Here is a 24,938-nt window from a genome sequence, read left to right on the forward strand (position 1 = left end):
ACAAGAAGATGCAAGCCTCTTTTGAGCGGTTCAATGTATGTACTAATCTATCAAAGACCATATTCTTTCCAGCCGAAAGAAAAAGGTCGGTTTTTTTAACTTTCTCCCCCATCTTTCTGAGCCAACTGAGCATAGAAGAAAAAGACTGCAGATTTATACCCCTCCCTTCTCTCTGAATCAGAGTCTCAGAGCGGCCTACAATCTCCTTTATCTTCTTCCCCCACAACAGACACCCTGTGAGGTGGGTGGGGCTGAAAGAGCTCTCCCAGAAGCTGCCCTTTCAAGGACAACTCCTATGAGAGCTCTGGCTGACCCAAGGCCATTCCAGCAGGTGCAAGTGGAGGAGTGGGGAATCAAACCTGGTTCTCCCAGATAAGAGTCCGCGCACTGCACCAAACTGGCATAGATGAGGCCAGGGGTTTTTTTGTAGCAGGAACTCCTTTGCATATTAGGCAACACACCCCTGATGGAGCCAATCCTCCGAGAGCTTGAAGGCTCTTCGTACAGGGCCTACTGTAAGCTCCAGGAAGGTTGGCTACATCAGGGTGTGTGGCCTAATATGCAAAGGAGTTCCTGCTACAAAAAAGCCCTTGGTGGGGGCCATGTTGGGAATTAGATATATTGATAATCCAGCATCTTGTTTTGACACAGTGGTCAGTCATCTCCCCCAAACACCTGCAGGCACAGCAAGGAGTCCCAGAACTTCACTCCCAGGGAGTCCCAGAGCCAGTTTGGTATAGTGGTGAAGTGTGTGGACTCTTATCTGGGAGAACCGGGTTCGATTCCCCACTCTTCCACTTGCAACTGTTGGGACAGCCTTGGGTCAGCCATGGCTCTTGCAGAGCTGTCCGTGAAAGGGCAGCTTCTGGGAGAGCTCTCTCAGCCCCATCCACCACACAGGGTGTCCGTTGTGGGGAAAGAAGATAAAGGAGATTATTAGCTGCTCTGAGACTCTGTATAAATCTACAGTTGTCTTCTTCTTCTTCTTCTTCTTCTTCTTCTTCTTCTTCTTCTTCTTCTTCTTCTTCTTCTTCTTCTTCTTCTTCTTCTTCTTCTTCTTCTTCTTCTTCCCTTGCTGCCCTCACAGATTACTGCTTCTGAACTCAGAGGCTTCGCTGTTGAAATTTTAATCCCATGAGGTTTTTTCCCTTCACTTGACTGTTTCTACACCAGGTGACAGTGAATTCCACAGGCTAATTACTGTTGAGTAATTGAATCCACGGCCCTTCTGCTCCATTGGATACCCAAAGTTTGAAGGGAAATTGAGAAAAAAGTTCTCTGCAACTGCTTCTTCCACCCACCCATAACTTTGTTCTCTGACCCAACCCGTCATCTTCATTCTAAACGGAAAAGCCCCAGATTCTAGTCTTTCCCTATAAAGAGGTGTTGCCTTCAGGCTTCAGCTCCTTGGAAGGAGGAATAAGATATATGAAGTAAGCAAGCACAATTCAAAATAATAAAAACGACCGTGACTATGCATCCAGAGAGGTTTGGCAATTTCTCACAAATATAGCAGCTTTGAAGCACTCGAGAGTCACCCTGTCTGCAAAGGAATTTGCTTCTGTTGAAAAAGATGGAACAATCCATATGCAGAAGAACAACTCTATGCAGGGAACATTGGCCCACAGTGCTTTCGGTGAAGAGGGATAATTAAAACAGAGTGAATCACTGACTTTGTCCCTGTTGTCTTAGATCAGGGGTGTCAAACATGCGACCCGTGGGCTGAATCAGACCTCCAGAAGGCTCCTATCAGGCTCCCAAGCAACTGGCTGTCACCTGCTTCCTTCTCCCTCTCTCTTGCTTCCTTCTGCATACAGCTTGTTTTGCCAGGCTTGCTCAATACAGAGAAAAACCTCTATTTTCTCTATTGGCTGAGGCTCCTCCTTTGGGGAGGAAGGGGGGAGGAATAGCATGCTTTGCCAGGCTCTCTCAATCACACAGCAGAGCTACTGAGCCAAACCTCTCTTCCTTCTATTGACTGAAGCTCCCCCCCACCCAGTCCCTGGGGAAGGAAGGAAAGAGCCAGAGCTTCCTTTGCCCAGTTCCCTGGATCCCCTGGGAGAAATACAAAGAAAGCACCTTGAAAACCAATGAGTGCTACAGAGCAAAATCTCTATTTTCTCCATTGGCTGAAGCTCCTCCCTTGGGGAGGAAGGAGGGGGGGAGGAATAGCTTGTTTTGCAGAGCTCTCTCAACGATACAGTAGAGCTAATGAGCAAAACCTCTCTTCCTTCTATTGGCTGAGGCTCCTCCCCCTCCTGGTCCCCTGGGGAAGGAAGGAAAGAACAAGAGCTTCCTTTGCCCAGTTCCCTGGATCCCATGGGAGAAATACAAACCAAAGAATGCTATTGTTGAAAGCATGTTTTAAGGTGGTTTTTTTTAAAAAAAACTTTGTGTTTGTCTGTGTCCTTTATAAAGTTTATATCTCTGCTACCTAATCTTAAATAGGTACACCCATGGCCTGGCCCAACACTGCCTGGCCCAACAAGGTCTTATTTATGTCTGATCCGGCCCTCATAACAAATGAGTTCGACACCCCTGCCTTAGTTTTTTTTTTGTTTGCACATAAGAGCCACAGTGTTGGAAGGGTCCATGGAAGGGTCCATAGAGGCCATCTAGTCCAACCCCCTATTTAATGCAGCATCAGCCTAGAGCATCCCTGATAGGTTTTTGTCACCATTATCTTACCTCTGTCACCATTATCTTATGAACAGAATTAGCACCTGAATTTTATTGTATTGTATTTGGTTAAATTAGAATGTTTTAAAATTAATGTGATTTTAAACCTTTGTATAATGATATGAATATGTTGTTAGCCGCCCTGAGCCCGCTCCGGTGGGGAGGGCGGGATATAAATAAAATATTATTATTATTATTATTATTATTATTATTATTATTATTATTATTATCCACCCACTGCTTGAAGACTGCCAGGGAGGGGGAGCTCATCACCTCCCTCGGCAGCAAATCTGCTTTTTGTTGTTGTTTTTCAGTCGCACAGTCAAGTCTGACTCTTTGCGACCCCATGGACAAAGTCACGCCAGGCCCTTCTGTCTTCCACCATCCTCCAGAGTCCGCTCCAATTCGTGTTAGTTACATCAGTAACGCTGTCCAGCCATCTCGCCTTTTGCCGTCCCCTTCTTCTTTTGCCTTCTGTCTTTCCCAGCATCAGGATCTTCTCCAGGGAGTGCTCCCTTCTCATCTGGTGGCCAAAGTATTTGAGCTTCAGCTTCAGCATCTGACCTTCCAGGGAACAGTCAGGGTTGATTTCCCTCAGGACTGACTGACTGGATCTTCTTGTAGTCCAAGGGACTCTCAAGAGTCTTCTCCAGTGAGTGCTCCCTTCTCATTTGGTGGCCGAAGTATTTGAGCTTCAGCTTCAGCATCTCACAGCCATACATTACTACTAGGAATACCATCTATTTGACTATATGGGCTTTTGTTGGCAGAGTGATGTCTCTACTTTTTATTATACTGCCCAGGTTCGCCATAGCTGTCCTCCCAAGGAGCAAACGTCTTTTAATTTCATAGCTACAGTCACCATCTGCAGTGATCTTGGATCCTGGAAATGTGAAGTCTGTCATGACTTTAGCCTCCTTCTTTTCCATTAAGCCCTCCACCAAAACTTAAACGTTCCGATGAAATCAGTTGGTACGTGCAAGTCCAGGCAAGAGTCCCTTAGCTGTAACTGGTGCAGCTGTGTGGGCTTGAGAGCTCAAAGGTCAACCGGGTTGCCCCCACTGTTTTGGGATTCTTCTAAAGCAAACAAGCCCCATAATGCAAATGGCCATTTATGCACGCTCCTCTGAGGTCTTGCCCAAGGCGGAAGATGAGAGTAAATACCACCTGCTGAGGAGTCTAGCTTATTACATGAGCTTAGGGTGGGGGGATAAGCTGGGTTTTTTTTTAATTACAGATGATTTTGAATGTCTCACCTCTGGTTTATCAACTTAAAAAACACTCTCTTCTTGAGCAAATCGAACCCATGAATTTTTATTTTGGCACCACTTCCTGTGTCTGCATGCCGATTTATTTGCTGTTGAATTCACTTCATTTTAACAGCTAGATCTGAGTCCAGTAGCAGCCAACAGAGAACAAGATTTTTAGGGTATAAGCTCTTGAAAGCCAGTGAGGTTAAGTGTGTGGACTCTTATCTGGGAGAACCGGGTTTGATTCCCCACTCCTCCACTTACAGCTGCTGGAATGGCCTTGGGTCAGCCATAGCTATCACAGGAGTTGTCCTTGAAAGGGCAGCTTCTGGTAGAGCTCTCGCAGCTCCACCTATCTCACAGGGTGTCTGTTGTGGGGGGAGAAGATATAGGAGATTGTGAGCTGCTCTGAGTTTCTGATTCAGAGAGGAAGGTGGGGTATAAATCTGTAGCAAAGTAAAAAAAAAAACCCACTCCCTTCAAAGCTCATACACCAACACTTTGTTGATGAAGGGAGTTTTTGACTCTCAAAAGCTCTTACCTTGACCCATTGTTTTCAGATGAAGCTTTGACTCTTGAAAGCTCATGCCCCAGAGAACAAAGTTATGGATGGGGTGTAAGAAGTAGCTGCAGAACCAGCTTGGTGTAGTGGTTAAGTGTGCGGACTCTTATCTGGGAGGACCGGATTTGATTCCCAACTCCTTCACTTGCAGCTGCTGGAATGGCCTTGGGTCAACCATAGCTATCACAGAGCTGTCCTTGAAAAGGCAACTTCTGGAAGAGCTCCCTCAGCCCCACCCACCTCACAGGGTGTCTCTGAGATTCAGGATATAGGGTGTGGTATAAATCCAATATCATCATCTTCTTCTCCTCCTCCTTCTTCAACAAAGGGTTATTTGACTCCCGAAAGCTCATACCCCAACCCTGCATCAGTGAAGTGTGCTTTGACTCTTCCTGCCCCTTTGTTGATGAGGGGTGCTTTGGCTCTCAAAACTTTATAGCCTGACCCTTTGTTGACAAAGGGTACTCTCACTTGCTCATACCCCAACCCTTCATCAATGAAGTTGAGCTTTGACCACTGAGAGCTCATCCCACAACCCTTTGTCAACAAAGGATTCTTTGAGTCTCGAAAGCTCACCCCCCAACCCTTCATCCACGAAGGGTTTTTTGCCTCTCGAAAGTTCATATGCTGACCCTTCATCAATGGAGGGTTCTTTGAGACTCGAAAGCTCATACCCCAACCCTTTGTCCATGAGGGATGCTTTGACTCTCGAGAGCTCATACCCCGACCATCTGTCAAAACCTTATACCCTGACCCTTTGTTGACAAACAATGCTTTGACTTGCTCATACCCTGACCCTTCATTGATGAAGCTGAACTTTGACTCGCAAAAGGTCCTACCCTAGCCCTATGTCAACGAAAGGAGCTTTGACTCTTGAAAGCTCATACCCCAACCCTTCATCGACGAACGGTACTTTGACTGTTGAATTCTCATACCCTGACCCTTCATCGACGAAGGGTACTTTGACTGTTGAATTCTCATACCCTGACCCTTCATCGACGAAGGGTACTTTGACTGTTGAATTCTCATACCCTGACCCTTCATCGACGAAGGGTACTTTGACTGTTGAATTCTCATACCCTGACCCTTCATCGACGAAGGGTACTTTGACTGTTGAATTCTCATACCCTGACCCTTCATCGACGAAGGGTACTTTGACTGTTGAATTCTCATACCCTGACCCTTCATCGATGAAGGGTACTTTGACTGTTGAATTCTCATACCCTGACCCTTCATCGACGAAGGGTACTTTGACTGTTGAATTCTCATACCCCAACCCTTCATCGACAAAGGGTACTTTGACTGTTGAATTCTCATACCCCAACCCTTCATCGACGAAGAGTACTTTGACTGTTGAATTCTCATACCCCAACCCTTCATCGATGAAGGGTACTTTGACTGTTGAATTCTCATACCCTGACCCTTCATCGACAAACGATGCTTTGACTCACCCATACCCTGACCCTTCATTGATGAAGTAATAATAATAATAATAATAGATTTTATTTGTATCCCGCCCTCCCCGCCCAGGCGGCTCAGGGCGGCTAACAGCATTTTATACATTTACATTAATGGATAAAAACTGTAAATTTAACAATTAAAAAAAAATTAAACATATAAAAACCAGTTAGTAGATTAAAATACATAATTTAAGTGAATTTAAATTTATCTGGCAGTAGTAGTGGTTAGTTCTGTGACGCTGATTCTGCCAGTTTAAATGGTTCGATAGTAATGTAGATGGCGGATCCTTTATTCACAGCAGTTCAGCAGTCGATGTCGATATATGCTTGTTTGAAAAGGACGGTCTTGCAGGCCCTGCGGAACTGGTCAAGGTTCCGCAGGGCCCGCACTTCCTCCGGAAGCTGATTCCACAGTGCAGGGGCCGCAGCTGAAAAGGGCCGAGCTCTGGTGTACAGCTTTGACTCTTGAAAGTTCATAAAAAGGTAAAGTAAAGGTAGTCCTCTGTGCAAGCACTGAGCCGTTACCGACCCATGTGGTGACGTCACATCATGATGTTTTCTTGGCAGACTTTTTATGGGGTGGTTTGCCATTGCCTTCCCCGGTCATCTACACTTTATCCCCAGTAAAGTGAGTACATTTTACTGACCTCGGAAGGATGAAAGACTGAGTCAACCTTGAGCTGGCTGCCTGAACCCAGCTTCTGCTGGGATCGAGCTCAGGCTGCAAGCAGAGCTTGGACTGCAGTACTGCAGCTTACCATTCTGTGCCATGGGACTCCTCCGAAAGCTCATACCCCAACCCTTTGTCAACAAAAGGGTGCTTTGACTCTGGAACTCTCATCTCTTGAAAAGTCTCGTTGGTCTCTAAGATGCTACCAGACTGGGATCTAGCTGGTTTACTGCAGACCAACACAGCTACTCCTCTGCAGCTATCTCCATTTTTAATGTTTTTGGGAAGCTGACATACTGTATAAACTGTGGCAGAATGCAGAAAAGGAGCAAACGAGTTCAAAGCACAAGTAGCCAAGAACAGCCAAAACCAAAAGACTCGCAGCAATAACATCTGAATACAAAATATTTGTGCATCCCTTTTAATGGCTGTGCACCCCTTTTAATGTATGGCTGTGAGACTGAACCATAAGGAAGGCCAAGCGCGGAAGTGGAGAAGACTCTTGAGAGTCCCTTGGACTGCAAGAAGATCAAATCAGGCAGTCCTAAGGGAAATCAACCCTTACTCTTCCCTGGAAGGTCAGATGCTGAAGCTCAAATCCTTTGGCCGCCCAATGAGAAGGGAGCCCTCACTGGAGAAGACCCTGATTCTGGAAAAGACAGAAGGCAAAAGAAGAAGGGGACGATGAAAGATGCGATGGCTGGACAGCATTACTGACATAACCAACATGAATTTGAGCAGAATTCGGAGGAGGGTGGAAGACAGGAGGGCCTGGCATGACTTGATCCATGGGGTTGCAAAGAGTCGGACTGGACTGTGTGACTGAACAACAACAATTTAACGGCTTCAGTTGAACGCCAGTGTGGTAATGAGGCACCTCGTACACTTACGGCGCCATGTAAATATATATTTTTTTAAAACTGCAATTGTTTATTTGAAAATCCCAAGGTATTTCGTAGCAAATAGGCGCAGAAAACTGTGGGGATATATTATTATTTTTAAAATATAATGTTTAATTGGGTGTTTTATTCTGCCCTCCTAAACAGTTATGACCCTGCCTAGGAATATATATATACCCCAACTTTGGATTCAACAAGGCAGGCATCCTGGATTCTTGTGGCTTGCATTGACTTGCAGGCAGGGTGTAAGGGGTATGGGCCGTTTTGTGTTTCTTCTCTTTAAAGAAAAAAAACAACAAGCAGGGGAATGAAAGAAAAGATTAAAATCATTTAAAGGCGACTCAGCAGAAAGGCCATCTAGACAAGCCATTAGGGATGTGAACTGCGATAAAATCAAGACTTCAAAGCCGTGGGGGCGGGAGGGGGGGGAGGAGAGGTGTTGTCTATTGAGAGCTCTGAAATATTTCCGTGAAGACCTGGGAGATGCTAATCTTCTACAGCCCGCTGTGGAGGGAAGCAGCCACAGCTTCTGTGTAGGTGAATTCCCTTATTTCAATAACAGCATAAGCAGAGCCCTGCTGCTGAGTCCATCTACTCCAGCATTCTGTCTCACAGAGTGGCCAACCAGTTCCTCTGGAGGGCCAATAACAGGGCATAGACAACAAGACCTTCAGAAGAGCCCTGCTGGATCAGACCAGTGGTCCATCTACTCCAGCATCCTGTCTCAAAGAGTGTCCAACCAGTTCCTCTGGAAGGCCAACAACAGGGCATAGACAACAAGACCTTCAGAAGAGCATCAGAAGAGCCCTGCTGGATCAGACCAGTGGTCCATCTACTCCAGCATCCTGTCTCAAAGAGTGTCCAACCAGTTCCTCTGGAGGGCCAACAACAGGGCAGATAGGCTGAAGTCTTCATAGGAACATAACAGTCCTGCTGGATCAGACCAATAGTCCATCTAGTCCAGCATCCTAATTCACACAGCGGCCAACCAGTTCCTCTGAAGGGCCACCAACAAGGCATAGAGGCCGAGGCCTTCATAAGAACATCAGAACTCTGCTGGATCAGACCAGTGGTCCATCTAGTCCAGCATCCTGTCTCACACAGGGGCCAGCCAGTTCCTCTGGAGGACCAACAACAGGGCACAGAGGCCGAGGCCTTCATAAGAACATCAGAACTCTGCTGGATCAGACCAGTGGTCCATCTAGTCCAGCATCCTGTCTCACACAGGGGCCAGCCAGTTCCTCTGGAGGACCAACAACAGGGCATTGAGGCTGAGGCCTTCCCCTGATGTTGCCTCCTGCCTCTGGGATTCAGAGGATTGATTAGTGCCTCTGAATATGGAGGTTCCCTCAGTCAACTTGACTAGTAGCCATCTAAGCACCTATCTAAGCACCTTTTAAAGTAGCTATCTAAACACCTTTTAAAGCTTTTATGGATTTCACTGTAACTACAACTGCAAGTTACATACCTACATAAAAGAGTCTGATTTGGGGGGCTTGTGGTACAATCCCAATCAGAGTCCCTTCTAAATTCATTGAAGTCACCGGCTTAGTGGGCTATAACTCGGTTTAGTATTGCACTGCTGATCTTGTAACTTTTTATAACTGGTGCTTATGTGAGTCTCTGGGAGTGTTCCCCAGGCCAGCTAATTCAGTTTATACCAAAACAGTGAGTTTATGGTTGCAAATGGGGCAACTGAGATTTCCCCCCACCCCACAAAAAATTTGTTCAATGGCCAATGCAATGACCTTAAAACCAAGATTTGAATCCAGATCTTTAATGTCCAGCTTCATTGAACCAAGCTGGCTGGCTCTTAGCAGTTGAGAAAGTAAAGGAGTTTCCTTATGAACTTGGAGCAATTTCTGGTACCTTAAATTGCCTTTGTGGCTGGAACCCAGCAGACATGGTATAATTGGTGGAGCTGAATGGGAGTGGATCTGGTTTAGGGTGTTGTCAGCCTCCTGGTGGTGGTTGGAGATCTCCTGGGATCACAACTGATGTCCAGGTGTGAGAGATCAGTTCACCAGGATAAAATGGCTGCTTTGGGAAATGAGCTCTATGGTGTTATACTCCATTGAAGCCCCTCTCCTCTCCAGACTCCACCTCCTCAGGCTTCACCCCAAAATCTTTAGGTATTTTCCAACCTGGAGCTGGCAGCCTTAATCTGGTTAATAATTTGAATGGAATCTGAAAAGTAGTGGGTCGGATGCTATAGTGAGTCCAGCATAGCTTTTTTATTAGCGAAAACCCAACTGAAAACACTTGTAGCTAGCCACAACTATAGACACAGAAACTCCACCCAAAACACACCTCCAGCAATAAACAACCCAACGGAAAAATAGGCACTTGGAACACTCATTTGCATGGGCTTCATTTAGATGGATATTACCTAATCGGCTGGCTCAGCAAGGGCAGCCACTCTGAGTGTAGCTGCAAGGAGCATCTCAAACAGTGGGCTTCATTCAAATAAATATTAACCCGATTGGCTGGCTCAGCAAGGGCAGTCACTCTGAGTGTAGCTGCCAGGAGTCAAACAGTAGACTTCATTCAAATGGATATTACCTGACTGGCTGGCTCAGCAAGGGCAGCCACTCTTTGTGTTGCTGCAAGGAACCTCTCACACAATTGGGGCTTGCTCGAAGCTCCCAATAAACTACAGAATCCCAGCTAAGTGCAGAGAAATACACAAAATAAATAGGTAGAGGGCAGCTACATTTGTTTGCAGTAGAACAGCTAGAAGAGAGCTTTGACTCTGGAAAGCTCATACCCACAAAATCTCATTGGTTTCTATGTCGGTACTGGAATCTAATCTCTCTCTTTCTCTGTCACAAGTTAGAAGCAAAGAAAATATATGTGTGCATGTCATATAAATAATGCATCCTTTAATATTAAAAGACATGTTATTTTCAAAAAATAACCAAGGAGGAGAACAGAAATCCTCTGTGTAAAAAATATCATATTTCCATTTGCCAGACTGAAATTCTGGGAGGTGTTTTGAGCACAGCTGACTTCCCTCAGCGAATCATTTCATTTTGAAGCTGGCCAGATGCAGGGCTGAGATAATCCCTATGCCAGCTGACAGCCAGCTGTCTCAAGTAGATACCCTCAGATTTAATACAGATCAAAAACTCTCTACCGAACACATGGAATCAATAGCTTGCACTGACTGTTATTTTCTACCATTAGCTTCGAGGGCAAGCTTTCGGTTCTGATTCTTGCCAGTGAAAGAAAGAAACAGACTTAAGATTGGCTAAAGAAATCTGGCTTGGGCCAGAGAGGTAATCAAAGTCTGGCTTGGGCCAGAGAGGTAATCAAAGTCTGCCTTGGCCATTAATTGTCTGCAGTGATCTTTCCCCCTCCACTTAGGAGTGTTGTAGAATGAGCCTGGACCTTTTGGAGAGCCGGTTTGGTGTAGTGGTTAAGTGCGTGGACTCTTATCTGGGAGAACTGGGTTTGATTCCCCACTCCTCCACTTGCAACTGCTGGAATGGCCTTGGGTCAGCCATAGCTCTTGCAGGAGTTGTCCTTGAAAGGGCAGTTTCAGAGGGTACTCTTTCAGCCCCATCTATCTCACAGGATAAAGGAGATTATAAGCCGCTCTCAGGATCGGCCTAAGCCTTTCTGGTGGTCAAGGCAGCACAGCGCCGCCCCCACCCCTGAGTCCCTGGGCCTGCTGCTTACTCGTGAGTAGACCCGTGGCAGCCACCTACTCACAAGTAGACCCGCGGCAGCCACCTACTCGCAAATTAGCGAGGAAGAGGCAGGATGGGCGAGCAGCGGACAGGGAGGAGGTGGGATGGGTGGGAGGATGAAGGGAATTGGCAGGGAGGAGACAGGGTGGTCAAGTGGAGGACGAGAAGGGACAGGTGAGGGAGGATGAAGGGAATCGGCCAGGAGGAGGCAGGCAATTGGAGGCTGAGAAGAGGCAAATGAGAAGGGCAATGGGTAGATGGGCAGAGGAAGAGGCAAACTATCATTTTGTCTATGGCATGGGAAGGGGAGAGGGCCAAATTTGGCGACCCCACCCTGCCAATGCCCTAGGGCCGGCTGTGGCTGCTCTGAGACTCTGATTCAGGGAGAAGGGTGGGGTATAAATCTGCGGTCGTCTTCTTCTTTTAGTGATCCTGGAAGAGTAACTAAGCAGCATGGCTTGACAATAAGTATGGATCCAATCTGTCATTCCCCACAAACAGAGCGCTGTGGCGTAGATCAGTGGTTGTTAACTTCTAATCCATGGCTGCCCACCAGCATTATGGGAAATAATAATGAGGTTAGAACTGTAGTAGGAGAGAACGGTCCCGGAGGGCACCATTTAGGGCAGCCATTTCCCTGCTGGCTCATCCGGCTGATAGGAGCAGATAGGGCGTGAATGGGGGAAGGGGGATGACGACAGCATCCCAGTGTGCTGATGTCACTTCCCGTGTGCCTGGAAGTGACATCTACACACATACTACACTTGATCTTGGCCAAAAGGCCGAGAAGCGATAGGAAGTGACATCAGCACGTCACCAGGAACAAAGCGGCATTTCAGCAAAAGTCCCCAAGCAATGCACTGATGTCACTTCCGGGTAGACGGGAAGTGACATCAGCACATTGCCTGGAAGTGACATCAGCACGTCACCAGGGACAACGCAGCATTTCAACAAAACTCCCCAAGTGATGCACTGATGTCACTTCCGGGTGCATGGGAAGTGACATCAGCACATCACCAGTTATGTCATTACGTAGCTGGCAAGGGCCACTGCTGTTGGTAAGTTACCAATTGCCAAACCTAGCACCCTTGGAATGGAATGGGATTATATATATGGGATTATAGTCCACTGCAATGAGTCTCCCGCAGTGATTATTTTTGCTATCATCTATAATTGTCTTCTCTTGACACTGATGAAATTGGGGTTGGGAAGCTGATCACCGCAATACTTGCTTCTGGGCTCCATTGTTCAAACCCCCTGAGAGAATTTGTTGCACTCGATTTGATAAACTTTCTAATGTTTCCCCCCCCACGAAAATGGGGAAATAACCAAAGCACAGAAAGCAGACAGATGGAAATCTTCATCATGCCGCTGTGGCCACGTAGGAGGTCACTTAAAAAGTATGATGGGAATAAGGTTTTATTCTAACAGTTATTATTCAAGAAGCATTTTAAGGCAGATGCTGAGCTGATATCATTTAGCACACCTTCCGGTGATGTCAGGAGTGTGTGCAGGGGTGGAATTCTAGTAGGAGCTCCTTTGCATATTAGGCCACACGCCCCCTGATGTAGCCAATCCTCCTGGAGCTTCCAGTAGGCCCTGTACTTAGAGCCCTGTAGGGAATTCTAGCAGGACCTCCTTTGCCTATTAGGCCACACACCCCTGATGTAGCCAATCCTTCTGGAGCTTCCAGTAGGCCCTGTAAGGAATTCTAGCAGGACCTCCTTTGCATATTAGGCCACACACCCCTGATGTAGCCAATCCTCCTGGAGCTTCCAGTAGGCCCTGTAAGGAATTCTAGCAGGACCTCCTTTGCCTATTAGGCCACACACCCCTGATGTAGCCGATTCTCCAAGAGCTCGCAAGGCTCGTTTTTGTAAGCTCTTGGAGGCTTGGCTACATCAGGGGGTGTGGCCGAACATGCAAAGGAGCTCCTGCTAGAATTCCACCCCTGGGTGTGTGGTATATGCAAATGAGTTGTGCAAATGAGCTCCAGCACCTCTTTTTCTACAAAATGACCCCAGATTGTGATTGTTTTAAAGCCACTCGGTCAGCTTAATGGCAGAATGGGAATCTGATCCCAAGTCCCCGTGGCAACATGCTGGCCTTTCCTTACCAGTCCCTGTTCAAAAGCACTTCGAGAACTCCATTACTGAGGGAGAGATGCTCTCTGCACAAGCCATTTTCAGCTCATTTGCTGAAATTTCTAGCAAGGGGCTGAAATGTGAGATAAATGTGGTATATCCAGCTCAGTGGTTTCCAAATCATTCACGATACCTTCTCTCTCTAGGTCATAATTAAAAAGTGGTCCATTCCTTGCCCTCTGCCGCAAGAAGTCACTGCGGAGTTCTTCCAGGTAGGTGAACGTTCAGGAGGACAACCATGTCAGTCCACGTTCAGAAGGGCAGCCATGTTGCTCCACGTTCAGGAGGGCAACCATGTCGGTCCACATTCAGGAGGGCAGCCATGTCGGTCCACGTTCAGGAGGGCAACCATGTCGGTCCACATTCAGGAGGGCAGCCATGTCGGTCCACGTTCAGGAGGGCAACCATGTCGGTCCACATTCAGGAGGGCAGCCATGTCGGTCCACGTTCAGGAGGGCAACCATGTCGGTCCACATTCAGGAGGGCAGCCATGTCGGTCCACGTTCAGGAGGGCAACCATGTCGGTCCACATTCAGGAGGGCAGCCATGTCGGTCCACGTTCAGGAGGGCAGCCATTATGGTCCACATTCAGGAGGGCAGCCATTATGGTCCACATTCAGGAGGGCAGCCATGTCGGTCCACATTCAGGAGGGCAGCCATGTTGCTCCACGTTCAGGAGGGCAGCCATGTCGGTCCACATTCAGGAGGGCAGCCATGTCGGTCCACGTTCAGGAGGTCAGCCATTATGGTCCACATTCAGGAGGGCAGCCATTATGGTCCACATTCAGGAGGGCAGCCATGTCGGTCCACATTCAGGAGGGCAGCCATGTCGGTCCACATTCAGGAGGGCAGCCATGTTGCTCCACGTTCAGGAGGGCAGCCATGTTGCTCCACGTTCAGGAGGGCAGCCATGATGGTGCATGTTCAAGAGGGTAGCCATGTTGCTCCACGTTCAGGAGGGCAGCCATGTTGGTCCACATTCAGGAGGGCAGCCATGTTGCTCCACGTTCAGGAGGGCAGCCATGTCGGTCCACATTCAGGAGGGCAGCCATGTCGGTCCACGTTCAGGAGGGCAACCATGTCGGTCCACATTCAGGAGGGCAGCCATGTCGGTCCACGTTCAGGAGGGCAACCATGTCGGTCCACATTCAGGAGGGCAGCCATGTCGGTCCACGTTCAGGAGGGCAGCCATTATGGTCCACATTCAGGAGGGCAGCCATGTCGGTCCACATTCAGGAGGGCAGCCATGTCGGTCCACATTCAGGAGGGCAGCCATGTCGCTCCACGTTCAGGAGGGCAGCCATGTCGGTCCACATTCAGGAGGGCAGCCATGTCGGTCCACGTTCAGGAGGGCAGCCATTATGGTCCACATTCAGGAGGGCAGCCATGTCGGTCCACGTTCAGGAGGGCAGCCATGTCGGTCCACATTCAGGAGGGCAGCCATGTTGCTCCACGTTCAGGAGGGCAGCCATGTTGCTCCACGTTCAGGAGGGCAGCCATGATGGTGCATGTTCAAGAGGGCAGCCATGTTGCTCTACGTTCAGGAGGGCAGCCATGTTGGTCCACATTCTGGAGGATGCAGCCATGTAGGTCCTTGTTGAAGTAGAGCTGGTTTCAAGCCCAGAAGTGCCTTGGAAACTAACAAGATTTTTGAGGTACAGGCTTTCGAGGGGCAACACTCCCTTTGTCAGATCTAAAGGGAGCTTTGGCTCTCAGAAGCTCATACCACCCAAATCCTCTTAGTAAGCTTACTGGCTCAGTGGGGATTTGAACTCGAGCCTACACATTTGGAGTCCAGCACTTTAAGTACTTCAATACACTGACTGAGGCAGGAAATGTTGTTGCCGTAGCAGGCTTTGCTGCATTCACTTGTAGGGCTTGGAAATAGTCGTTCTAAACAGAATGTGATGGAAGCGAACAAGATGCACTGCATTCCTGTTACATTTTGTCGTTTGCTTTACACAGGTTTCAAATTCTACTGAAGACTGTCAGCCAAGACTCTTCAACTTTTCTAAGGAGGTAATCTCGTTTTTGTGTGTGTTAAGGGCCGTCAGGACTCTTCCGACTAGGAATTAATAACCTCCCAACATGTTGCATCTTGCAAACTGGGGGTCGTGGCTTCCTTGGTTTGAGTTAGTCCATCTCCGGATGGGGCTTCCTGTTTTCCTGCTGCCTTCAAATGAACATATGAAGCCGCCTTCTACTGAACCAGACCCTCGGTCCATCAAAGTCAGTGTTGTCTACTCAGACTGGCAGCGGCTCTCCAGGGTCTCAAGCTGGGGTTTTTTACTCCTATTTGCCTGAACGCTTTTTAGTTGAACCTGGGACCCCCATGCTTACCAAGCAGATGCTCTTACCACTGAGCCACCATCCCTCCCTCAACTTTTCATACCGCTATTGTCTTTTCCAGTAACTCTGGTCCTCTCACCATGTGACCAAAACATGACAGTCTCAGTTATTCTAGCTCAGGGGTGTCGAACTCATTTGTTATGAGGGCCAGATCTGACATAAAGGAGACCTTGCTGGGCCAGGCCATGTCGGGCTGGGCCATGTGTCTCCCTATTTAAGATTAGGTATCAGATATAAATTTTATAAAGAACACAGACAAGCACAAATCTATGTATATTTTTAAACTTAAAACATGCTTACAACGTTAGCACTCATTGGTCTTAAAGATACTTTCTTTGTATCTCTCCCATGGGATCCAGGGAACTGGGCAAAGGAAGCTCTGGTTCTTTCCTTTCTTCCCCAGGGGACTGGGGGGGAACCTCAGCCAATAGAAGGGAGGCTTGGCTCAGTGACTCTGCTGTGCAATTGAGAGAGCCTGGCAAAGCAAGCTGTGATGCAGAAGGAAGAAAGAGAAGGAGAAGGAAGCAGATGGTAGCCAGCTGCTCTGTAAGCTCTTGAAGGATTGGCTATATAAGAAGGGTGTGGCCTAATATGCAAAGGAGTTCCTGCTACCAAAAGAAGCCCTGGTTTCAAGCATGTTTGTTCTCTCTCTCTTTTTCCAGAGTGCATATGTGATTCCGATCATGGCTTTCTCTTTTTTGTGCCACACGTCGGTGTTACCGATTTATTGTGAACTGCAGAGGTAATGAACTGTATGACTGCCTGCAATTTTCAAAGCATAAAACAGCAGGGAAATCTTGATTCCTCATTTAGCACTGGTTGTAAAAATGCTGAGTAATGAAGAGCCGGTTTCTCTAGCCTACTGAACGTTGTCACCGTTCACATAAAGAGTTTTCTAGAGCAAATCAACTGCAGATCTATCAGAGGAGCCCGCTCAGTGCTGTCCTGTTTTCCTAGTTCTGAAAGCCCCTGTGGCTGTGAGTGGGGCAATCGTGTGAACTGAATCATACAGCAGCTGCAGGCCTGTGAGGAAAAAATGTGCAACTCCCAGTGGAATTGGACTTTCTCTAACTCAGTTATGGGAGGATAGCTTGGTGTGGGTAGCTTGAGAGCCAGTTTGGTGTAGTGGTTAAATGCGCGGACTTTTATCTGGGAGAACCGGGTTTGATCCCCCACTCCTCCACTTGCACCTGCTGGAATGGCCTTGGGTCAGCCATAGCTCTCGCAGAGCTCTCCTTGAAAGGACAGCTGCTGTGAGAGCTCTCAGGGTGTCTGTCGTGGGGGAAGAAGATAAAGGCGATTGTAAGCCACTCTGATTCAGAGAGAAGGGCGGGGTATAAATCTACGGTCTTCTTCTAGCTGTGTTAGTCTGTCTGTAGCAATAGAGAAGAGCAAGAGTGCAGTAACACCTTCAGGACTAACAACATTTGCGGCAGGGTAGAAGCTTTTGTGAGTCACTGGTCAAAGTGAGAATTCTGGATCAGGCCAGTGGCTCATCCAGTCCAGCACCCTGTCTCACACAGTGGCCAAAATCCAGGTTCCTTCAGGAGGTCCACCAGTTGGGGCAGAAGTCCAGAAGTCCTTCCACTCTTGTCCCCACCAAGCACCAAGAATACAGAGCATCACTGTCCCAGACATAAGAACGTATGAGAAGCTATCCTAAATCATGCCAATGGCCCCTCCAGTCCAACACTCTGTGTCACACAGTGGCCCAAATCCAGGTGTCATCAAGAGGTCCACCTGCAGGACCAGAACTCCAGAAGCCTTCCCTTTCTTGCCCATCCCTCCCCCTTATCACTGCCCCAGGCAGAATGTTGCATCTATACCTAGTAGCTAAAATCCTGTCGACTAATCAGATTATTGTAGATGGATCCAGACGAGGCAGAACCACCATTTTAGCCTCTACGGTCACTTTGTAGTTTTAGATTTTATACATTTTAAATTGGTCTTTTATTGTTTTTACTGTTGTTTGTTTTTATGATATAACCCACCCTGAGCTTGTCCTATGGGAAGGGCGGGCTAAAAATTGAATAAAATAAAATAAATTAATAACAGAAGAACATAAGAGAAGCCATGTCAGATCAGGCCAATGGCCCATCCAGTCCAACACTCTGTATCACACAGTGGCCAAAAATTTTTATATATATATATATATACACACACACACACACACACACACACACACACACATATATATATATATACACACTGTGGCTAATAGCCACTGATGGACTTCTGCTCCATATTTTTATCTAACCCCCTCTTGAAGCTGGCTATGCTTGTAGCCGCCGCCACCTCCTGTGGCAGTGAATTCCACATTAGTCACCCTTTGGGTGAAGAAGTACCTCCTTTTTATCCGTTCTAACCCGACTGCTCAGCAATTTCATCGAATGCCCACGAGTTCTTGTATTGTGAGAAAGGGAGAAAAGTACTTCTTTCTCTACCTTCTCCATCCCATGCATAATCTTGTAAACCTCTATCATGTCACCCCGCAGTCAACGTTTCTCCAAGCTAAGGGAGGGGATTGATTTTTCATTGTTCAAGACTGGTGAAATGTCAATCGGGGAAACCTTCTTTTCTGTATTGCCACATATCCAATAAGGTAAAGCATGCCTTTGAGTTGCAGCTGACTCATGGCGACTCCATGACATTCAGCCTTTGGGGATTTTCAAGGCAAAAGATTAGCAAAGGCAGCTTTGCCAGTGCCGTCCTCTGCCTAGCATCCCCAGTCTTCCTTGGTAGTAGTCGCCCATCCAAGTGTTGACCCTTCTTAGCTTCTGAGCTCTGACAACATCTGAGGGTGCAGGGCGGTCATAATTGGAAGGGTTAATAGAAAAGCTAAGGACTCAGGGAGTCTGACTCATGTGATCTGAGGGTGGGGGCCGGAGTGCTTGGAACTCTCAGGATGGGAGATTGACAGCTAACGGCTGGAGAGCCAACTGTCAAAAACTGTCTGGGTTAGCCTGGATCAGAGTGGCCAAGCTTGCTTAACGTAAGAGCCACATAGAATAAATGCCAGATGTTTGAGAGAAGGGAGGGAGGGAGGGAAGGAAGGAAGGAAGGAAGGAAGGAAGGAAGGAAGGAAGGAAGGAAGGAAGGAAGGAAGGAAGGAAGGAAGGAGAAGAAGAAGAAGATATTGGATTTATATCCCGCCCTCCACTCCGAAGAGTCTCAGAGCGGCTCACAATCTCCTTTACCTTCCTCCCCCACAACAGACACCCTGTGAGGTGGGTGGGGCTGAGAGGACTCTCGCAGCAGCTGCCCTTTCAAGGACAACCTCTGCCAGAGCTATGGCTGACCCAAGGCCATGCTAGCAGGTGCAAGTGGAGGAGTGGGGAATCAAACTTGGTTCTCCCAGATAAGAGTCTGCACACTTAACCACTACACCAAACTGGCTCTCCAATTGGGGAAGGTGGAAGAGGTGGAAAGAAAGCAACTTTATGATATTTTATTTTATTACATTTCGCCCTCTCCTAATGGGCTCAGGGCAGCTGATTCCTCGATTCCTGTCGATTCCTTGATTCCTGTAGATAAATGTTATGGCATTTATATCCTGCCCTCCCGTAACGGGCTCAAGGCTGGCTTAGCTTGGAGAAGTGATTTAAAGAGGGAAATCCCTTCTCCAAGCCAGGTGACAGGGTGGTGGGGGCTTTGAGAGCCACACAGTATGTGTGAAAGAGCCACATGTGGCTCCTGAACCACAGGTTGCCCACCCCCCACCCCCCCAGCCTGGGCTGTTAGGATTGCTATGACATACCTCATACTCCTTCTAAAGTCTTCAGCAAAGCCATATTTGTGTTCTGTATTTCTGCAGTCCCTCCAAAAGCAGGATGCTGAAAGTCGCCAACACTGGCATCGGTCTGAGCTTCTTAGTGTACCTTTTGTCCGCGCTATTCGGATATCTGACTTTTTACGGTGAGTGCAACTGCAAAGCATCCATTCCTTTCCTGCTTTTGTCGATCGCCCTGGGGCTGCAAAGACAGCAGCAGGCTGGTCCTCCTTTTCAGCCATTCTTACAGATAATTATGTATTACGATTTGTTATCACTATCGTCGCGACGCTTATCATTTAAATAATGCAGAATACCGTGCAAAACGTCTCGGGGAAATGAATTCCAGAGAGAAAGTTGCAATTCCTTGAAACAACCAAGCCAGAAAAACACACAAAGCGAAAGTCAAACCAAACAGAAAATGGTTATCTCTTAGTATTTGGGGGAGGGGCTATGACTCAGCAGAAGAGCCTCTGCTTTGCAGGCAGAAGGTCCCAGGTTCAATCCCCAGCATCTCCAGTTGAAAGGACCAGGAAGGAGGTCCTTTTTAAACAATTTTATTGATAACATATGGTAACAATTTCCATTAATGACTTCTTTTCATCTATTCCATATGCTTCTTTCTAACCACCCCTCCCCCCCGTTACTTGACCCCCGCCAGTGTTATTTACTCAAAATACTAACATTAAAAGGTACCCTTAATTCTTAAGAACTAAAATTAATATTCTTCTTTCTTCTAAAGTTTAATCATTATCGAAAATTGTCCAAAGTCCTTTTACTTTCCACTCGTCTTCTACATAACTTCTAAATTTTTCCACTCCCTTTTAAAATCTTCTAAATCATAGTCTCTTAAAGTTCTTGTTAATTTGTCCATCTCACTCCATGTCATAACTTTTACAATCCGATCCCATTTTCCTGGTATTTTTTCTTGCTTCCGTAACTGCGCATATAGTGTCCTAGCAGCTGAAAGCAAGTACCAAATTATAGTTCTATCTTCTTTTGGAAATTTTTCCACTTGTAATCCCAGGAAGGAGGTGATGGGAAAGACCTCAGCCTGCAACACCAGAGAGCTGCTGCCGGTCTGAGTAGACAATGCTGCCCTTAATAGACTGGTGGTCTGATTCAGCGTAAGGCAGTTCCATGTGTGTTCTACTTTTGTGCAAGACAGGAAGAGGGAAGGCAGCAGCATGTAAATTGAAGATGCAGGACTAGATGGGCTGAATTCATCTACAGGAATCAAGGAGAAGGGTTTTCACTGCTGGGAGTTCCATCTTCAGTTATTTTCATGCCGCGTACTGGGTTTTAAGAGAAACACCTGCTCCTCTGTGATGTGCCAAACATAAATGGCAAAAAATATTTAAGGATTACAGAGCATGAAAGACCAAATTGAACCAACACACTGTTAGCTGTAATAGCACACAAATAAAAAAAACAATTTTCATTAATGTCAATGGTGGCAGCATCTTGTTATATTTTTACACAATATTGTTGCCTTTTAACATGGAGCGTTGAAGCGACAGGCAGAGTATCGTAAAGTCCGATAAACAAAGTAATTAATTCACAAAGTCCATTTCTAAGTTCACACTCATTAGCTCTCCAATGGAAACCATCAAGTCCATGAGAAGTCCAGAATGAAGTCCTAGTCCACGCGAGGATTCTAGATAATCCCTCGTTCCGATGACTTCTTCCTCAGCGAACCCCAGATAGTAAAGGCATGTACCAAACTATGCCTGCATAGTGGTTTTTATGTCCACCCTGTATATTTTGTGGGTCCATTTAATTAATTGCGTGATTAAGTCCCAAGCTTCCAAGTAATTATTTTAGACAAGGCACTCTGTTTGATTCCAAAGCACGTAAGGCAAATATTTCTAAGACAAAGTAGCCTTGCAATCTGAACATCAACAGCAGGCACACGACTTCAGGAAGAGGCGACATTGGCCCCGTTTTTTAATTTAAAAAATCAGCATCGGCTCAACCACCCTCATCTCTGAGAACCTGGATTGTAGGTAAGAATCGTGGAATCATAGAGTTGGAAGGGACCCCAGGGTCATCTAGTCCAACCTCCCTTGCACAAGGCAGGAAATTCACAAACACCTCCCGCTAAATTCACAGGATCTCACAGCTTAGATTAGGGGTCTCCAACCCTTTTGATTCTGCAGACAGGTTTGGGATTTCGACCCAGCACGGTGGACGCAGCAAGAAAACGGCCGCCACAAAACGGCCACTGCAAGAGGCAGAGCCTGCCACAGCTCAGCTTCAGTAGCGCTGTGCAGATCCTTGTGCCGTGGGGGCAGCTGCTGCTGAAGCAACATTTTAAAAAAAAATCTGCACGGCCAATCAGAAGCCTAGCTAGGCAAAAGCCCTACCTGGCCCTGCCCATTTCCTAAATGCACTTGGTGGGCTCCAGAAACAGTGTCAGCAGGTTTTATGGTGCCCGCGAGCTCTGCGTTAGAGACCCAGCTTAGTACTGTAGAAACTGTGACTTATTGGTTAGATCTCACACTTTGTAGGCCAACAGTCTCTGAGTTTAATCCTAGGCATTTCCAGTGAAAGGCAGCAACTAACGCAAACGAATGTTCTCTATTGGAGACCCTGGAGAGCCATTGCTGGTCAGGGTAGAGTAGAGTGAACTAAACGGGCCAGTGGTATAAGCAGGGCTTTAGTTGTAGGGAAAAAAACCTAGCAGGAACTCATTTGCATATTAGGCTTCACCCCCTAGTGTCATCATTGTTCATGGCTCCATCTTGGTGGAACCAGCTGCCGGAAGAGGTAAGGGCCCTGCGGGATCTTACCCAATTCCGCAGGGCCTGTAAGACATCCCTCTTCCAGCTGGCCCACAACTAATCGGCACAGAGCACTGAGTACTGAACATCGAATACGGAACATCGAATATTGAACATGCAACCGATGAGTGTAGCTGTAGGTCCACTTTGTGATTTTATGTCTATGTATATAACAAATGTTTAGATTTTTAACTATAACTTATGAAATGTTGATTTTAATGCTTAATTTTAGATTTTATGTTAGTTTTATATGTTGTAAGCCGCCCCGAGCCACCTAGTGGGAAGGGTGGGATATAAATCTTAGATAAATTAAAAAAAAATAAAATTGTTTCACACAGGGCTTTTTTGTTGAAAAAGCGCAGCGGGAACTCATTTGTATATTAGGCCACATCCCCTGATGTCACCATTGTGCCATACAGGACTTTAGTTGTAGGAAAAAACCTAGCAGGAACTCATTTGCATATTAGGCCGCACCCTTGGTGTCACCATTGTTTCACACAGGGCTGAAATAAATTTCTTGCAAAGCCACCGTAAGCTCATTTTAGGCAAGCTTTTCCCCCTTATCTTACAGCACGTTAGCTTACAATATATATGGATGAGAAATCTGTATTCCCCCTCAAAGTGGATCCATGCAACCGCATTTTTCAAACAGTCACTGTTATTTCAAAATCATCCAAACGGGCTATCAAACACCGCATCTTCCTGGAGATGTATGTTTTCCCAGCAGTGTGTGTGTGTGTGTGTTGCAGTCGTGGTGTGAATCTCTGCAGGCTTGTTTTCCCTTGGGTCAGATTTCTGTGGTCTTTACACCTTGGTGGCTTTCTTCTTTTTCAAGGTCCATCAAAATACTGCAGAAAGTTGGTGAGTGACCCTCTTAAGGTTGTCACTTAAGGTCAGTCGATGTCCTGTAGATTAGAAAAGTAGTTGTTGGTCATGTGAGTGGTCATGTTTGCTCTCCCCCCTCAGTGTGTGCAAAAATGCTGTGTGGTTCTGTGTGGCATTTCAAGCCCTGCAGTGTTTCTTCCCCCCCTCTTCCCCTCCTGGTATTATACTTTCTGTTCCTGGTACAATGCATGTATTTTGAAAAGATTTTTTTTTCCCTCAACGCTTCCTTCCAGAACTGTGGATTAATTTTTACTCCCTGGCAACATGGTTCCCTTGTGTGATTGCCACGGTGCCTTAAATGTGTGCCAGCTTTCTAGCGTAAACTTCTGTTTTTAAATCATCCAACTTGCCACAGGGCAGGGCATCCCAACCTTTTTGAGAGTGTGGGCACAATGCGGCGGGCACAGCACAAAATGGCTGCCACAGGAGGCGGAGCCAGCCACAAAATGGCAGATGCAGCTTACTTTCAGTCACACCGGGAAGACTCTGGGGAACCTTGCTCTGTGGTGCGATAAAAATATAATGCCACAGTCTAGCAGTTCATCTTCAGTCTTCTGTGTGGTTGAACAATGAAGACTGCTGCTAGGCAGGCCTGCCATGGAGATATTCATTAAAAGCCAAAAAATCCACCCAGACAGCGACATTTCCCTTAGAGCCACTGCAAGCCATTTCTTTTCTGCTGAATCGGTCACATGGTCAGGGGCGTCCTTATTCCCTCAGTCGCATGATCAGGGGAGCGCCCTTACTCCCTCACTAACATGGTTGGGGGAGTGCCCTAAGTCACATTGGTTGAGGGAGTGCCCTTACTCCATTAGTCATGTGGTCAGCAAAGCACCCTTACTCCCTCAGTCATATGGTTGGGGGCACCCTTACACCCTCAGTCACATGGTTGGGGGTGCCCTTAATCCCTCAGTCACGTGGTCAGCAGAGTACCCTTACTCCCTCAGTCACATGGTCAGCAGAGCACCCTTACTCCCTCAGTCATGAGGTTGGGGGCACCCTTATTCCCTCAGTCACATGGTTGGGGGTGCCCTTACTCCCTCAGTCATGAGGTTGGGGGCGTCCTTACTCCCTCAGTCACATGGTTGGGAGTACCCTTACTCCCTCAGTCACATGGTTGGGGGTGCCCTTACTCCCTCAGTCATGAGGTTGGGGGCGTCCTTACTCCCTCAGTCACATGGTTGGGAGTACCCTTACTCCCTCAGTCACATGGTTGGGGGTGCCCTTACTCCCTCAGTCACGAAGATGGGGGCGTCCTTACTCCCTCAGTCACATGGTTGGGGATGCCCTTACTCCCTCAGTCACGAGGTTGGGGGCGTCCTTACTCCCTCAGTCACATGGTTGGGGTGCCCTTACTCCCTCAGTCCCATGGCTGGGGGAGCACCCTTAGTTCCTAAGCTGCTGTAAGTAATATATGGAAAAACAGGAACTCACAACAGGGCAGGGCAGGAGAAAATGTGTGCCTGCACAGAAGATGACCTGTTGAACGACAGTTACGGGGAAGTGCCACCCTGTGTTCATCTTCGGTCTTCTGTGCAGTTTCACATTGGGATTTTGCCAAGCTATGAACACGTTCTCACCTGTTACATCATTGACTCAATAAATAAGTTTCAGGTTAAGCACATCCCCGTTTTCCTTCAAATCCATAGCTTCCCTTTAAAAAAAATGCCCTTTTTGTTGTGGTGCATCCCCTCCAGATTTATCAGTTTTATATGATTCCTGGCAGAAAGGCCAGAAGGAGATGGAGACTGCAGACACTGAGGGGGGCGGGGGATGCAATAGGCACATCCAGTTTG

The 24,938-nt window shown here is 47.2% G+C and overlaps 1 protein-coding gene across 1 annotated transcript in view; it reads left to right on the forward strand.

The window, feature by feature from the left end:
* The window catches only part of SLC38A6 (solute carrier family 38 member 6), a 97,537-nt gene that overhangs the window by 61,537 nt on the left and 11,062 nt on the right, over positions 1-24,938 (forward strand). The window contains exons 9-12 of the mRNA XM_060262870.1: positions 13,503-13,568; positions 15,322-15,375; positions 16,368-16,447; positions 19,520-19,620. Coding sequence (XP_060118853.1) covers positions 13,503-13,568; positions 15,322-15,375; positions 16,368-16,447; positions 19,520-19,620 — 301 coding nt within the window. The remainder of the gene's footprint in view (positions 1-13,502; positions 13,569-15,321; positions 15,376-16,367; positions 16,448-19,519; positions 19,621-24,938) is intronic.

This window comes from Heteronotia binoei, chromosome 21 (genome assembly GCF_032191835.1).
Source record: "Heteronotia binoei isolate CCM8104 ecotype False Entrance Well chromosome 21, APGP_CSIRO_Hbin_v1, whole genome shotgun sequence".
In the NCBI taxonomy this organism is placed as follows: Eukaryota; Metazoa; Chordata; class Lepidosauria; order Squamata; family Gekkonidae; genus Heteronotia; species Heteronotia binoei.